At 44.1% G+C, this 18,268-nt stretch overlaps 1 protein-coding gene across 2 annotated transcripts in view; it reads right to left on the bottom strand.

Annotated features, from left to right (window-relative positions):
- kdm5a (lysine demethylase 5A) overlaps window positions 1–18,268 on the bottom strand; it is a 203,173-nt gene that overhangs the window by 18,303 nt on the left and 166,602 nt on the right. For both annotated transcript variants that reach the window (XM_072552438.1, XM_072552439.1), the window contains exon 23: window positions 3,576–4,127. In XM_072552438.1, the coding sequence (XP_072408539.1) occupies window positions 3,576–4,127 (552 nt within the window). The remainder of the gene's footprint in view (window positions 1–3,575; window positions 4,128–18,268) is intronic.

Raw genomic sequence — 18,268 nt, 5'->3', positions numbered from 1 at the left:
AATCAGAAGATTTGCTTAACGAATTAGAGGTTCACCTTGTAGGACTGAAATGAGGTGATTTTTTTTAAACCCCTCAAGTGATTATGCCACTTTAGCACTCTTTGGCTCAGCAGTCAGGGTCAATAAATATTTTGAGAGACAGTGATAGCTTCCTAAAAGGAATCTGAGGTTTACAACAGAATGTGCAATTCAGAACAGATCAGCTATGATCTCATTGAGTAGCCCAGTTGCCTTAAAAGGAACAAATGGCATATTTTGGTTCCTCATTGATATGCTTGCATCTAGGTCAAGTCGCACAGGAGAGATAAGTGAATGGGATTTTATATGAGTTAGGATTGGGATAGAGTTTTGAATGATTCCCCACAGCATAAAACTATGGAAGCAGGCTAGTAGTTTATTGAAATAACAAAATCTTGCGATAACGTTTGCAAAAAATGAAAGTTTCAGCAGCACACAAATTAGCAAAGAAGTCAAGTCAATCGTTACCAAAGGGACAGAAATAGGTCTGCTTGGTGACAGTATGGATATTTGGTAGGAAGCTCTGTAAAGGTACAACTTTGCAAGAGAACTGTTGCTCCTGACAGATAAATAAGGGAGAATCAGGATGAATATTAAGAGTTCAAAGTGGAAAAGGAAATGAGGAAACATGAGACAGAAGGTGAAGCTAACATGAGAAAGTGCAAACGATTCCATATAATTCTTGTAAGTATTTTAAGTACCTGACTCTTCGTCACCTTCCCCTTAGAAAATGACCCATTTATTTTGCCCACATTTCTGGACATTAACCTAGGATTAATCTCCTTAGTGGATATCATGGATCAAAGACAAATATTTAAAAAAATAGTTCATGACTCACAAAAATTAAAACATTGCAGCGATGAAGGATGATAATGATGAAGGAGGACTCATAGGAAGGGAATAAACCCACTATGACTAAGGAAGTTAAGGATAGTGTCAAACTGAAATAAAAGGCATACAATGTGGCAAAGACTAATGGTAAACCAGAGGATTTGGAATGTTTTACACGTCCCAAAAAATAATTACAAAGGCTGAGAAAATAAACTGAGGGCAAATTTGCAAGTAATGCAAAAATGGACTGACAGTGAGATTAAAAACGAAGACCAAGGCCAAAGTGAACATAAGGCCCTTAGAGAATGAGGTTGGGAAATAATATAACAAAGGAAAAGGCAAAGGCAGCAAAGGCATTGAGGATTATCAGATTGCCATGAATTTATTGAATGGATTTTGCCAGCACTGGATGGTTTGAGCTATAGAGAGGGGCTGAATAAGCTGGAGCTGTTTTTCCTAGAGAGTTGGAGGCTGAGGGGTGACCTTATAGTAGTTTATAAAAAGCATGGATAAGGTGAGTAGACAAGGTCTTTGGGTGACATAGGTTTAGGGTAAGAGGGGAAAGATTTAAAAGGGATCTAAGGGGCAACTTTTGCATGCAGAGGGCGATGTGTGTATGGAATGAGCTTCCAGAGGAAGCGGTGGAGGCTGGTACAATTACAACATTTAAAAGACATCCGGATGGGTATATGAATACGAAGGGTTAGAGGGATATGGTTCAAGTGCTGGCAAATGGGACTAGATTAATTAAGGACATCTAGTCGACATGGAGGAGTTGGACCAAAGGGTCTGTTTCTCTGCGATACCTCTCTGTGACACTATGAAGGGTGGAGCAGACTCAATGGCTTTTTTCTGCTCTTACACTTTAGCATGTTGGTGCAAACTGGTAATTGTTTGATATCCTGTAATTTTCTTATTTTTTTGCTGGAATATTTGTATCGGTAGCCACGGGTGAGGTGCTGGAAGACTGAAAGTTGGCTAATGTGGTGCCATTATCTAAGAAAGGCTGTAAGGAAAGCCAGGGGATGATAAGCTGGTGAGCCTTTTGTCAGTAGTGGCCAGGTTTTTGGAGGGGACTTTGAAGGAAGGGATTTACATGCATTTGGAAAGGTAAATATTGATTAGGGACAGTCAATATAGCTTTGTGGGTGGGAAATCATGCATCAATAACTTGATTTGAGATTTTATTTGAAGAGGTGACAAAGAAGATTGATGAAGTCAAAGCAGTAAACATTGTCTTTGTGTACTACAGCAAACCATTCAACAAAATTCCACTTGGTAGACTAGTTAGTAAGGTTAGATCACATGGGATCCGGGGGAGCCAGCCAACTGGATACAAATTTGGTTTGAAGGAAGGAGAAAAGACGGTGGTGGTAGAGGGTTGCTTTACAGACTGGAAGCCTGAGACCAGCAGAATGCCTCACGGATCACGGCTGGGTCCATCTGTTTTTCATTCTGTATAAAAATGTGAATGTTGGAGGCATGGTTAGTATACTTGCAGATGACAACAAAATAGATGGTGTAAGGGACAGCAAAAGTGGTTATCTCAGAGTACAATGGCAGCTTGATCAGATTGGCCAACGGGCCATGGAGTGGCAGATGGAGTTTAATTTAACTGAATGAGAGGTACTGCATTTTGGCAAGGCAAACTGGAGCAGGTCTTATACAGTTAATGCTCGGGCCCTGGGGAGTGTTGTTGAACAGGAGAACTAGAGGTGCAGGTGCATAGTTCCTTGAAAGTGGTGTCACAGGTAGACAGGGTGGTGAAGGTGGCATTTAGTATGCTTGTCCACATTGGTCAGGTCATTGAGTAAAGGAGTTGGGATGTCATGTTGTCATTGGTGAGGCCAATTTTAGAATACTGCATATAATTTTGGTCTACCTACTATAGAAAGGATGTTGTTAAACTTGAAAGGGTGCAGAAAAGATTTACAAGAATGTTGCCCGGACTGGAGAGTGTGAGCTATAGAGAGAGGTGGAATTTACGGAGTTTCTTTCCCCCCGGAACATCAGAAGCTGAGGCGTGACCTTATAGAGGTTTATAAAATCATGAGGGGCATGGATACTGTGAAAAGCTGAAGTCTTTTTCCTAGGGTGAGGGAGTCCAAAATTAGAGGGCACAGGTTTCAGGTGAGACAGGAAAGATTTAAAAAGGAACTGAAGGGTAACTTTTTCACGCAGAGGGTGGCAGGTATATGGAACAAGTTACCTGAGGAAGTGGTATAATTACAACATTAGCCAATCCCCAGTAAGGAAATATTTTGTTAAGAGGAGAAATTGAATAAGTTGGGCTTGTACTCTGTGGAGTTTAGAAAAATGAGAGAAGAGACCATGTTCTCAGAGTACTTAAGTTAGGTCCAGAAAGATGGTTTCCTTCTGGGGGAGAGTCTAGTACAAGGAAGCTAATATCAGACAAATGGGTCACCTATTTAAAACAGAGTTGAGGAAGAATTCTTTTTCTGTGCTAATCTGTATAATTCTTTAATGCAGAGGGCTGCCAAGACTGAGTCTTTCAGTACATTCGAGCTTTGATAAACATAGTTTAAATCATTGAGAGAATTAAGGGTTGAGAAAAGGCAAGAAAAATGGAGTTGAGAGTCATCAGACAGCCATGATCTCATTGAATTTGGAGTAGACTCAATAGGCCAATTGGCTTACTTCGGCTCCTGTATCTTATAATCTTTTGGTCATTTCAATACCCAGGCGCTTGTATTTTTTTTTATTACCTGCAAGTCTGGATTGGCTGCTGCCTTCTGCAGCTCAGCACTTATTATTTTCTCTGTTTTCTCCCTTGCTGCCTGTTCCACCATGCGCTGGCTTAGTACAGACAGCTTTGCAAGTGCAGAAGAGAGCTCATCTGTGGCCAGGGCTTGCCTGGCCCGATCCTGCCAGCTCATTGCTCTCTCTGTCAGACACTGTAAGGCATCTCCTTCTGGTAAACGAACTGGAAGCTTCTGAAGGGAAACTAGCAGTGAAAGAATGGTCTCAAGACGTGGCCTTCGAGAGCGCATGCACAATGGGCACAAGAATTTCACCTCCTTAGTTTGCCAGGCCAGTCCTTTTTTTTGTGTGCCAGTTTTGGGTAGAGGAACACAAGTGCTGTGAAACCAGTCTTTACAAAGTTCACACTGTAACATAAAACCACTGGCTATTTTGCGACACACACAGAACTTGATTTCTTCAATGCGATCCACCATTGCCATTTTAGCCAGGTTTGCTGCTCTCAAAGAATGCATAGCTTCACATTCCTTTTGCTCCATTGCACGGAAGCCTGCAATCTGAAGAATGTCAAAAGAAATATGTAAAAACATATCTGGCACACAACATATCAGTACAGACAGGACGTGAATAGTGATATCTGCAATTTCATTAAGAGTTAAAAATTAAATTTCACCAAGTAACAGGAAATGACCAAGTGATCAGTGAAAACTTTCCCAGTTTTGAATAAAATATCCGAAATTATAATAACATACGAGTTAAAAACAATCAACCTTGCTGTTATATTCACTACAGGGTTCAGAATAAATGAACACGACTCGAGTATATAGTCTGAATTTTAACAAAAGTGTTAAGGGAATAATCATAATTTGGCCATCTGTAAATTTTGTTAAGGAAGGTGAACTGAGTAAATCTATGGTAGGGGTTATAATTATTTGCTGCCACTGTTTTATGCAGTCCTCAGTCTGGCAAGAATGGGCTAGTTTTCAAAACATAATTACACATTTTCACAAAAACACAATTAAATACATCAATATCTGGACCAGTTTTGGGAAGATGTAGATTTTTTCGTAGAGTCAGAGATGGTCTGCATGGAAACAGACCCTTCGGTCCAACCCATCCATGCCGATCAGATATCCCAACCCAATCTAGTCCCACCTGCCAGCACCCAAGCCTATATCCCTCCAAACTTTCCTATTCATATACCCATCCAAATGCCTCTTAAATGTTGCAATTGTACCAGCCTCCACCACTTCTTTCAGAGATGTCATTACACCATCTGGAGCAGGTGGGATTTGAAACCATGCCTCCATTGCCCACAGGCAGGGATGCTACCACTGCAAAGAGGAATTATACATTTTTTCAAAAAAATATTTCACCTATTTTTCTAATCAACCTGTTCGGAGATGTTATTTCAAACCTCTGTAGCAGGTGAGACTTGAACCCAAGTCAATGAGTTCATGCGTGGGGACACTACCACTGGGTCACAAGGGTCCTTCTGGGGTGTTATACATACACAGGATGAATGGACCACACCTGAACAGAACCAGGCCCTTGCTACGTGGTTTGTCAATTTAGTAGAAGGATTAGCCAGGGGGTAATATTAGTGAAGAAAATACATGATGAAAAGGAAGTGGGAGAGCCAGTTAACACCAGAATAAGAAACACTGTGGAACTAATGTCAAAATGCACATTTTGGTGAGACTTTTGCACAATTTGCACAAATATCATTTCAAGAGGTAAAGCATCATTTATAAAGCATTAAAGCAGAGTACAGTCTGGTTGGCAATTTGACTCTGAGACAGAGGCATTACCAATGGTAATATTCTTTTATTCATTTATGGGATGTCAACATTGCTAACTGGCCATCATTTATAGCTTTTGAGAAGGGGGTGAACTGCCTTCTTGAACTGCTGCATTACACCTACTACACGTTGACCGACAATGCCATTAGGAAGGGAAGTCTAGGATTCTGACCCAGCAACAGTGAAGGAATGGCAATGTATTTAAAAGTCAGGATGGTGAGAGGCTTGCACAGGAACTTGCAGATAGTGTTGCCCCCATGCCCCTGCTGCCTTGTTGTTCCAGATGGAAGTGGTTGTGTTTGAGGAACTTTGGTGAATTTCTGCAGTATACCTCACTGAGTTTCAGTAGTGGAGGGAGTGGATGTGGTGCCAATCAAGTGAGCTGCTTTGTCCTGGATGGTGGCAAGATTGGATGTTGTTGGAGCTGCACCCATCCAGCCAAGTGGGGAGTATTCTATGACACTCCTGACTGGTGCCTTGCAGATGGTGGACAGCAGTCCTCATTTTCTCCTAGACGTTGAACAGGCTTTGGAGGGTCAGGAAGTGAGTCACTCATTGCAGTATTTCTAGCTTCTGATCCGCTCTTGTCACCGCTGTGTTTATGTGTTGAGTCTAGTTCAGTTACTGGTCAATGGTAACCCCACTAATATTGACAATGGGGAATTCCATGATGGTAACACCACTGAATGTCAAGGGGCAGTGGTTAGATTGTCTTTTATTGAAGATGGTTCCTGCCTGACATTTGCTTGGTGTGAATGTTACTTGCCACATCTCAGCCCGCGCCTGGATACTGTCCAGATTTTGACGCTTTTGAAAATGGTCTGCTTCAATATTTAAGAAGTCACAAATGGTGCTGAACATTTCAACATCATCAGCAAACATTCCCACTTCTGACTATACAGTGGAGGGAAGGTCATTGAAGAAGCAGCTTAACAAAGTTTGGGCCTAGCTCACTATCCGGAGGAACTCCAGTAGTGATGTCCTGCAGCTGAGGTGACAGATCTCCACACAACCACAACCATCTTCCTGTATGCCAGGTATGACTCCAACCAGCAGCATGTCTACTCCCTGGAGTAGGCATCAAAGCCAGTTTTGCTAGGGCTCCTTGAATCCCCACACTGTCGAATTCAGCCTTGATGTCAAGGACTGTCACTCCTGTCTCAACTCTGAACTCTGTTCCTTTGCCCATGTTTGAACCTAGTTAGGAGATGCATAGCCCTGGATGAACCCAAATTGTGTGTCACTGAGCAGGTGCTGCTTGATAGCACTGCAGATGACACCTTTCATCACTGTTGAGCGAGAGTAGATTGATGGGGTGGTAACTGGCTGGGTTGGATTTGTCCTGCTTTTTGCATACAGAGCGTTCAGCTATAATGCAACCATTGCTTTCTTCTGAAACCTTGTGCTATAGAAAATCACACTATGGAAAACAGTCAGAAAAAATTACGCTGTAAAAGATATATGTAAATAGAAAATCGCTACGGTCATTCAGGAGAAAGTCTGTGTTAGCCAAATAGCACCCACAATTTGTCAATCGCGTTATAGCCAATTTGCATTGATGAAACGCACACTATACTAGAATGACATATCTGGGCAGTTTTTCCACACTGTAGGATAGATGCCAGTGTTGTAACTGTGCTAGAAGAGCTATACAGTTGGGAGGTAGTTCCCCTGGGAGTCCTGAACATTGACTCCTGGCCCTCTGAAGTCTCATTGTTTCAGGTTAAACATGGGTAAGGAAACCTTGTGCTGGTTAGCAAGGGAGCGATATGTTTTGGAGCACAAGCCTTCAGTACCATTGCTACAACTTTGTCAGGATTCATAGCCTTTGCACTATTCAGTGCCTTCAACTTAATCTGGATATCACACGGAGTGAATCGAGTTGGCTGAAGACTGGTATCTATGGTGCTGGGGACCACTGGAAGAGGCCACAATAGATAATCCAATTGGCACTTCGGTTTGAAGAGTGTTATGAATGCTTCAGCCTTACCTTTTACACTGATGTCCTAGGTTATTCCATCATTGATGATGGTGATATTTGTGGAAGCACTGAGTTAACAAAATGCGTTGCTGGAAAAGGCACAGCAGGCCAGGCAGCATCCGAGGAACGAGAGTGTCAACGTTTCGGTGAGGACCCTTCTCCAGGACTGGGGAGGGGGAAAGGGGGTTGAAAGATAAATGGGGGAAGAGGGATAAGGATAAGGGAAAAGTAGGCCATTGGTGGGCAAAATTAGGAGATGATAGTGATAGGTTAGTACGAAGAGTGGAGTGGATAGGTGGAAAGGAAGATGAACAGATAGGTCAGGTCAAAAGGGCGAATTGGAGTTGGAGGACTGGATCTGGGACGGGGTACAGTGGAGATTGGAAACTGATGAATTCAATGTTCATGCTGTGTGGTCGTATGCTCCCGAGGCGGAAGATGAGATGTTCTTCCTCCAATTTGCGGGTGGCCTTATGTAGGCAGTGGGGGAGGTCCAGAATGGATATGTCCTCAGGGGAGCGAGGGGGCGGAGGGAGTATTAGTGGATGACCACAGGAAGGTGGGGTTAGTTTGTGCTTACTGACCAGATATCCAGAAGCATTCCGCAAATTTGCCCTCGGTCTCTCTGATATAGAGGAGACCCCAATGAGAGCACTAGATACAATAGATGAGGTTGGAGGATGTACAAGTAAGTCTCTGCCGGATTTGAAATGATTCCTTAGGGCTTTGGACAGGTGAGGGGAGTGGGGGTGGGGTGCAGGTTTTGCGCCTCTTACAGCAGCAGGGGAAGGTACCAGGAGTGAAGAGGGGGATGGTGGGGAGTGTGGATCTAACAAGGGAATCACAAAGGGAATGGTCCCTACTGAACTTAGACAAGGGAGGGGAGGGAAATATATTTTTGATGGTGGCATCTGACTGTAGGTGGCGAAAGTGGTGGAACACGACGTGCTGGATTTGGAGAGTGATGAGATGGAATGTGAGGATTCTATCTTCATTGGGGTTCGGAGGGGGGGCTCGAGAGCAGAAATGCGGGAAATGAAGGAGGCGCGATTGAGAGCATCGTTGACCACTGGGGAGGGAAAATTACAATCCCTGAAGTAAGCGGACATCTTGGATGAATTAGAGTAGAATTGCTCATCCTGACAGCAGGTATGGCAGAGGCAGAGGAACTGAGAGTAGAGGATCACATTTTTACAGGAGGGGCAGTGGGAGGTGGTATAGTCAAGGTAGCTGTGCAAGTCAGTGGGTTTGTAGAAGATGCCAGTGTGTAGTTGGTATCTGGAGATAGAGACACAGAGGTCCAGGAAGGGGAGGGAGGTGTCAAAGATGGACCAGGTGAATTTGAGGTTGGGGTGGAAGGTGTTAATGTGGTGAATGAACTGTTCAAGTTCCTCATGGGAGCACGAGGCAGCACCGTACAGCCATAGATGTTGCAGAGGAAAAGGTGGAGGATGGTGCTGGTGTATCTATGGAACAGGGACTATTCCACACATCCTACGAAGAAGCAGGCATAGCTGGGACCCATAGGGGTACCAATAGCCATCCTGCTAGTCTGTAGGAAGTGAGGATTGAAAGGAGAAGTTGTTGAGGGTAAGGACCAGTTCTGCCTATCCAATGAGGGTAGGGGGACTGGATAGGTTGGTGGGAAAGAAAGAAACAGAGTTTTTAGGCTTTCCTTGTGGTGGGTGCAGGCATAGAGAGATTGAGTATTAATGGTGAAGATAAGGTTTTGGAGGCCGGGAAATTGGAAGTAACAGAGGTGGAGGAGAGCGTGAGTAGTGTCACGAATGTATGTAGGGAGTTCCTGGACCAATGGGGACAGGATGAAGTCAAGATAAGTGGAGATAAGTTCAGTGGGGCAGGAGAAGGTGGAGACAATCGATCGACAAGGGCAGTCGGGTCTGTGAATTTTTGACAAGAGATAGAACTGAGAAGTGCGGGGTTGGAGGACTATGAGATTGGAGATCTCCTGACTTCTTTAGCATCTGCAGTCCTAACAGTGTCTTTAGTTGCTGCAAACCATACTGCAAAACCACTTCCAAGGATGCCCACCTTGAAGAAGTTCTCCTTCTCCTCCTCCTCCCTCTGCAAGGATCTCAGTGAATCTCTCTCCACCTGCAACCTCCTCCACCACCCTGGTCATCTCTGCCACCCTGGATCTGTTCAACCACATCCTGAAACAATCCCGCTACTACAGCTTTGTCTCCTTCCTCAGTGCCTGCCTACGTAACTGGCTTTTCTCCCATGGACTCCAGACTACACTCAATTTGGATCCAACCAGGACAACCACTACTTACAGCAAATCCAGAGCCTCCACAAACAGTTCTCCCTCCAAATACTCAGCTCCATGCTTGCAGCCATGTGCCAACACTAACTCTCTCTATAGTCAGCCCTGCCCCACCTCATTCTTCCAGACCCGCAAAGGACCTCTGCTGTTCTTCATCTGGAGAAGGATCCACACACTCAACAAATGCATTATCTCCAACCTATCAGACATAAAGGAGATGTACACCAAACTCTTACACTTAGCTCCAAACCCAGGGCTCCATGACCACTCCGGACCCCATCTGCAACCTCCTCTGGACACTATTAATCCACCTGCCTCCAATGACGTGGTTGATGATGTCACTCCCACCAGTGCTGATGCCGTCACTTCCGCCACCATCACAGCACACACCGCCCCCGTGGTCACCAATGATGTCACTTCCAAACTGTGTCTAACCCCGCCTCTTCCGCAAACATTGCTGACGTCACACCTCACTCCCCCCCCTCAAGGAATGCCAACTACATTGCTACTTCTATCACCATTGATGACATCACTTCCACCCCTGCAAACACAGTCGACCACACCATCTCTGGGATGCCTCCAGTCATGTGACTGGTGATATTGGTCACATGACCCCTCCCACCCCCACTATCAACTGTCTCCACCATCACTCCCAACTCCAGCCCCACACCAGGACCCAGCCCTGCTGGGTTTTTACCACACCCTCAGACCTCCCCCTCACTAAAGGGAAAACTGTCAATACTCAGCAAACGTCTTACCTACATCCTACTCCGCCCCCAACATCAGTGAATTCTGAAGTAACAAAAAGGATTGAGGGCAGAGCAGTAAACATGATCAAATGGATTTCGGTGCGGCGTTCAACAAGGTTCCCCTGGTTAGCAAGGTTACATCTCATGGAATACAGGGAGAACTAGCCACTTGGATACAGAACTGACTCAAAGGTAGAAGACAGAGGATCGTTTTTTTCAGACTGGAAGCCTTTGACTAGTGCAGTTCCACAAGGATCGGTGCTGGGTCCACTACTTTTTGTCGTTTATATAAATTGGATATATTTGGTTGTGAGCAGAAGAGGTATAGTTCAAAAGTTTGCAGATGATCCCAAAATTGGAGGTGTAGTGGACAGCAAAGAAGGTTACCTTGGATTACAACGGGATCTTGATCAGATGGGCCAATGGGCTGAGAAGTAGTAGATGGAGTTTAATTTAATAAATGCAAGGTGCTGCATTTTGGGAAATCAAATCGTAGCAGGACTTATACACTTAATGGTAAGGTCTGAGGGAGTGTTGCTGAACAAAGAGACCTTGGAGTGCAGGTTCATAGCTCCTTGAAAACGGAGTCGCACGTAGATAGAATAGTGAAGGTGGCGTTTAGTATTTTTTCCTTTATTAGTCAGAGTATTGAGTACAGGAGTTGGGAGGTCATGTTGTGGCTGTACAGGGCATTGGTTAGACCACTGTTGGAATGTTGCAAGCAATTCTGGTCTCCTTCCTATCGGAAAGGGTTCAGAAAAGTTTAACAAGGATGTTGCCAAGATTGGAGGACTTGAGCTATAGGGAAAGGCTGAACAGGCTGGGGCTGTGTTCCCTGGAGCATCGGAGGCTGACTGGTGACCTTATTGAAGAAGTTTATAAAATCATGAGGGGCATGGATAGGGTAAATAGGCAAATTCTTTTCCTTGGGGGTTTGGGGGTGGGGGGGGAGTCCAGAATTAGAGGGCTTAGGTTTAGGGTGAGTGGGGAAAGATACAAGAGAGACCTAAGAGGCAACGTTTTCACGCGGAGGGTGGTACGTGTATGGAATGAGCTGCAAGAGGAAGTGGTGGAGGCTAGTACAATTGCAACATTCAAAAGGCATCTGGATGGGTATATGAATAGGAAGGGTTTGGAGGGATATGGGCCAGGTGCTGGCAGGTGGGACTAGATTGGGTTGGGATATCTGGTCGACATGGACAGGTTGGACCGAAAGGTTTGTTTCTATGCTGTACATCTCTACGAGTCTATGGCTGGAGGAATGTAAACGTGATTCTGTGGTTTAAGGGTAAAAAGGAAATGTCAAAGAATTATAGGCCAATTAGCCTTACTTCAGTGATGGGCAAGTTGTTAGAATCAATTCTGAGACTGGATAAACTGTCACTTGAAAAGGCATAGACTATACAGGGAGAGTCAGCACAGGATGGTCATGCCTTACAAATGAATTTGTTAAGGAAGTAACAAGGAGGATCAAAGAGGGTAGTGCAGCGATTGTTGTCTACATGGATTTTATTAAGACATTTGCCAGGTCCCACATGCAGACTGGTCAAAAGAAAATGCCCCTGGAATACAGGGTAATGTGTCAAATGGAATACAAAATTGCCTTAGTAACAGGAAACAAAAGAGTAACGGTCAAAACTGCCCTTACAAATGGAAAGTTGTTTCAAGTGGTGTTCAGCAGGGCTCAGTGTGGAACCTGTGCTGTTGTTTTATACCTTAAACATTTGGACTTGAGAGTATGTGGGGGTAGCCACTGGGAGATTTGCAGATGAAACATTATTGGCCAATAGCTCTAAGCTACAAAACGACACAAAGGTTGGAGGAGTAGGCAGGAAAATGGCAGATGGAGTTCAACTCTGATAAGTGTTAGGTAATGTATTTAGGGAGGGCAAACTGGAAAAGGGAATACAGAATAAATGGGAATATACTGAATGGCATAGAAAAAGAGAGATATTTTGGCATCAGATGCACAGGTCCCAAAAGATAGCAGTAGAGGTAGATAAGGTTATAAAGGCAGCATAAGGAATGCTCTCCTACACTGGCAGAGGTAAAGAATACAAAGGTAGGGATATAATTAGAAGAACTACCTGTAGTTTCCTCGAGTGCAATGGTTGCATTATTGTGCAACTCCACATTATAGAAAAAGCACATTTTAGAAACAGCACAAAGTGTTGGCAATGTAACCACATAACAGCCAACACAAGTTTTAAAAGTTCACACTTTAGAAACAGTGTCCCCAATTTGTCAGTTGCGTTACAGCAAACTCATGTTAACAAAACACACGTTATAGCAGAATGACCTATAAGAAGCTGGTGAGGTCACAACTGCAATACTGTATGCAGTTTGGATCACCACATCACAGGAATGATGCAATTGTGCTGAAAAGAATGCAGAGGTTTACAAGAATGCTTCCAGAGATGGAGAACTGTAGCCAAGAGTGGAGGTTGGGGTTGTTTTCCTTGGAACAGAGAAGGCTGAGAGGGCGACATGGTTGAGGTATACAAAATTATGAGGAGTATAGATAGAGTAGATTGGAGGAACTTGTTTCTCTTGGCAGAGTTCAAAAATAAAGGGTGATAGATTCAAGCTATGTGACAGAAGGATCAGAGGAAATTTGATAATCGCAGTGCAGAAAGAGACCGTTTGGCCCATCACATCGGTACCATCCCTCCAAAGATTTCCCACCCAGTCTGAGCCCGCCACCTGTCTATGGCTCGTCCACCTAGATTCCACATCCCAAGATATTGTGGGGAAAATTAGCACTGCCAATCCACCAACCTTTGGACTGAGCACTCAGGGGAAACCCACGCAGACATGGGAGAATGTGCAAACAGGAGGAAAAATTATTATACAGAGAGTCATGCGAATCTGGAATTCGCTACCCGAATTGGCGGTGGATGCATGGACCCTCAACTCTTTCCGTAGGTACCTGGATCTGCAGCTTAAGTACTAAAACCTGCAGGGCTTTGGGCCATCTGCAAGAATATGGCATTAGAAGGGACATCTGGGTTTCTTTGCATCAGCATGAACAAGATGGACCCTTTTGTGCTCTGGTTTTTATAGAAGGGAGGCCTTGTTGGAGCTGTACAGAACTTTGGGTGGCCACAGCTGGACTACTGTGTGCAGTTCAGGTCACCATACTGTACAAAAGAATGTAATTGCATTCAAGGAAGTGCAAATGAGCTTCACCAGGATATTGGGGCTGATGCCCGAAACGTCGATTCTCCTGTTCCTTGGATGCTGCCTGACCTGCTGCGCTTTTCCAGCAACACATTTTCAGCTCTGATCTCCAGCATCTGCAGTCCTCACTTTCTCCTCCTTCACCAGGATATTGCCTGGAATGGAGCATTTTAACTACGAAGACAGGCTGGATAAGCTTGGGTTATTTTCTATGAAGCAGAGAAGGTTGAAGGGGGACTTGATCAAGGTATAAAAAGGCACTGACAAAATGAATAAAAAGTGGACATTTTCCCTTAGTTGAAGGGTCAATAACAATGGGGCATTACTTCAAAATGAATCACGAGGATTTTAGGGAAAAAAAACTTTTCCACTCAGAGGATGGCAGGGTCTGGAATACACTGTCTGGGAGGGTTGTTGAGGCAGGAAATCTCACAAACTTTAAGTAGTACTTTTATGAGCATGTGAAGTGCCATAACATTCAAGGCCATGGGCCTACTGTGGGAAAGTGGGCCTAGTATCGATATCAGTATAGTGTGGCGGTACAGATTCAGTAGCCAAATGGCCTCTTTTGTACTGTATCTGTTGCAGATGCTGTCTTATTTTACTAAAACCTGCCTTACCCCAAACCAAAACAATTTTTTGCACACCATCTTTCTCCTTTTCATAACAAATGTAAAGTATAGAGCAAGGGCAGCATGATGGCTCAGTGGTTAGCCCTGCTACCCCACAGCACCAGGAATCCAGGTTCGATTCCAGCCTCAGGTGACTGTGGAGTTTGCTCATTCTCCCAGCGTCTGCATGATTTCCTCCTATTGCTCCGGTTTCCTCCCATAGTTGAAAAGATGTGCAGGTGAGGTGGATTGACCGTGCTAAATGCAGGGTTACAGGGTAGGGGTAGGATGCCCTACCACACTGTAGGAATTCTATGAACCCACATCGAATCACTATTGTGCTTCCACACTGTCACCTCAAATACCTGCCTGGATTCATTCCCGAGAATTAGGTCTGCACCCTCCATTCTTGGACCATCTACATGTTGGTGTGAAAAACTCTCCTTTATACACTTCAAAAAATCTGGCCCCTCCAATCCCTTTGTGCTACAGTTCTCCCATTTAATACTGGAGTAGTTGAAATCCATTAATATAATTACCCACATTATTTTTACATGCCTTAGTGAATTGACTACATATCTGCTCCACAATTACCCAAGCTGACTATTTGAGGGTCTACAATACACTCCCAACAATGCAATTGCCCACTTTTTATTCTTAAGTTCTCTCCACAAAGCCTTATTTGATGACCATTGCAAGATATCATTCCTCCTTACTGCAGTAACCGACTTCCTGCACTCTCCTGCCAAAATATTAACTTGTCAGTCTTGTCCTTTCCTCAAATATGTTCAAAGATGTGCAAGTTAGATGGATTGGCCATGCTAAGTTACCCAGTGCCCAGGGATGTGCAGGCTGAATGGATTAGCCATAGAAAATGCAGGGTTACAGGGATAGGATATGGGATGGGTCTTGGTCTTGGATGAATGTTCTTTGGAGGGTCAGTGTGGACTCAATGGGCCAAATGGCCTGCTTCCACTGTAGGGATTCCATGATATTATGTCTCTGTGATGGAAACAATATGGCAGTTCCATATGTCAATTCATACCCTGAACTTATCAGTCTTACCTATAGTACTCTTTGCCATTAAAGGTAGAGACTATACACACTTTCATTTCTCCCTTACGAGGCAACATGGCTGAACTCTCTCTACCTTGGCTCCTTTTCCAAGTTAAACTGTACTGTCACTGAACTAATGCATTGTACCCCCTGCCTCTGGTGAACTTGTTTAAACTCATCCTAAAGGCACCAAACTGTGCTGCAAGAATGTTAGTCCCATTCTGGTTCAGGTGCAAACCTTCCCACCTTGCCCAGAAATGGTCCCAGTTATCCAGGAATCTAAAACCTTCCTTTCTGCATCAACTCCTGAGCCATGCATTCATCTGATCTATTCTCCTATTTCTGTACTCGCTAGCACACGGCACCATGTGTATTCCAGAAATTACAACCTTTGAGGTCCTGCACTTCAATCCACTGCCTGGTTTGCTGAACCCTTGATGTAAGATGCCACCTGTTATTCTAACTGTATCATTGGTTCCAATGTATATTATGAGGTTATGAGCCAAACCAAGGCCCCTCAAAATATATTAAGATAGCTAGATGCCAACTGTGTTATTTTAGAAGGCAAACGTAAGGCGTTGTGTTCTGGGTGCAATTTGATGATCAAACTAATAGGCCTGAAACAAAACACATTTTATTTATACACAATAGTTAAAGAAAAGGAAGAATTGAATAACAACTCTACTGGAAAAATTAACAGACTAATAAATTATTTATCTACTAAATCACAAATGTTCCAATATAGTGATATCTTATAGACACACGCTTGACAAAGGCAAATTCAGTAAAATAAATGTCACATGCAGTTCTCCAGTCCAGGAGAAAAGAAAATACAGAAAATTCAAAGAGCTCAAGTGTTTTGCTGTAGCAGGGAGAGATGCATAGCAGTTTCCAAACCCCAACAGCCAATGAAAACTAAACTTAAATCCTGGTTCTGTGGGAGCTTGACCCCACCCATTCAGCTATTTCTACCCTTCCAACTTTTAATAAAAACCCAAAGCCTCACAAGCTGTTTACTTTATTGGCTTGGAACAGCTGCTCGATACCTTTGTCTTAACCCCGCTTCATTTAAAACAAAACACTTCTTAAAACCATAATATCATTACAATGGTCCCAGGAATGAAAAGCTTAACAATATGAGCAATGTTTGAGGACTCTGGGTCTATACTTGATGGCATTTAGAAGGATGAAGGGGCTATCTGATTGAAACTTATAGAATACTGAATAGCCTAGACAGAGTGGGCATTGGGAAGCTGTTTCCATTGGTAGGAGAGACTAGGACCAGAGGGCACAGCCTTACAGGAAAGTGAAGACCTTTTAGAACAGAGATAAGGAGAAATTTCTTCAGCCAGAGAGTGATGAATCTGTGGAATTCACCACCACAGAAGGTTGTGGAAGCCAGGTCTTTGAGTATATTTAAGACTGTTCCTGATTGTCAAGAGGATCAAGGGTCACTAGGAGAAAGTGGGAGAATAGAGTTGAGAAACTTATCAGCCATGATTGAATGGTGGACCAGACTTGATGGGCTGAATGGGCTAATTTCTGCTCCTATGTCTTATGGTCTAATGACTTCCCTCTTATCACCCTCACCCTCCAGGATACCCTTCAGCCAGTGACTCTGATCTTGGCAACAGACCATTCTGGAGTTACGCCAGTGGCCCTAGAAACACCTAATTGCTCCCCTAAATAATAAATTCCCTATTATTATCACTCCTGCCTTCTTCTTCCTCTCCTCCTGCAAGTTGGGCCAGTTTTGGTGCTGGTCCTGGTTCTAGCTTCACTCCCTTAGAGGTCCATATGCCCATCTCAGCGTCCAGAACTGAAAACCCATCGGTGAGTAGGACCACAGGGGACTTCTGCATTATCTCTTCTCATGTGAGTCCTACCATGTCAGGAATCAGTCTGGTAAACCTTTATTGCACTCTCGCCATAGCCAGGCCCTCTTTCCTCATAGAAGGAGACCAAAAATGTACACAATACTCCAGTATGGTCTCACCAAGATTCTGTACAATTGCAATAGGATATCTCTGCCCCTGTATTCAAATCCTTTCATTGTGAAGGTGAGGATCTAAAACCTGAATACAGGTTGAGGTGACTAGTTGTAGTCAGAGGCAACCAATTAACAGATGCTCTTAATAACCTAGGTGGCAACAAGATGGCTATTTGATGCAAATAACACGATAAAATGGCTTCTAGGCTGCAAGCTGACAGTGCTGCTAAAGCTGCATAGAATTGCTTTTAAGTTACTAACTGCTAAAGCTGCATAAGTGACTAACCACAGTCTGCCCTTTAAAGCATAGAAATAACTTGACTAGATAAGACAGCCTTAGCCATCCTAACTGGCCTTCGGTGCAGGTGCAATGGCTCGATTAGTGAGATAAGGGTGGCCTAAGCATTGGAAAATAAAGTTGGTTCCCAGGAAATATCATTGGACCCAGTAACTGTCAAATAAATCTGTATAGTGTCTATTGATTGGTATTGTTTGAATGTCAATGCGATCATGGCCTGTACCCTTCTTTAAGAAAAGTATAAAAAATCTTTGTTTTAAGCCATGTGTGCAGCTCCACCAAGGAATACAGAAGTGCTCATCTTCTGTGTTCCTGGACAGTCTGTACCCCGCCGTATGAAGAAATAAAGAATGAAATCTTAAAGAACCAGACTGACTGTGCGTGCTTATTGACCGATCACTGAGCTCTACACAGGTGTGTACCCTAAATCATGCTTCACCAGATAAACTCTCCAACATTGTCCAGTACAGGTAGGTGTGCGTGCATGCACATGCGCATGTCGGTGTGTTGGTGTGCGTGTGTAGATGTGTGCACACGTAGGTGTGTGTGTGTGTGCGTGCACATGCGTGCATATGTATTTGGAGACTCACCCCCAAAAGGCGGTGTTGTTGGTGTCCAGTCTGGTTGCCCCAGAGAGGGGACGGGGGAGGGCAGGGGTGGGGTGGTGTTGGACGGGGTTAGGGGGCAGGGACGAGGATGCAGGCAGGCGAGGGCAGTGTTGGACAGGTTTGGGGGTGAGCGGGC

This window comes from Chiloscyllium punctatum, chromosome 32, assembly GCF_047496795.1.
Source record: "Chiloscyllium punctatum isolate Juve2018m chromosome 32, sChiPun1.3, whole genome shotgun sequence".
Classification (NCBI taxonomy): Eukaryota; Metazoa; Chordata; class Chondrichthyes; order Orectolobiformes; family Hemiscylliidae; genus Chiloscyllium; species Chiloscyllium punctatum.
This window is presented reverse-complemented; position numbering and strand designations above follow the sequence as displayed.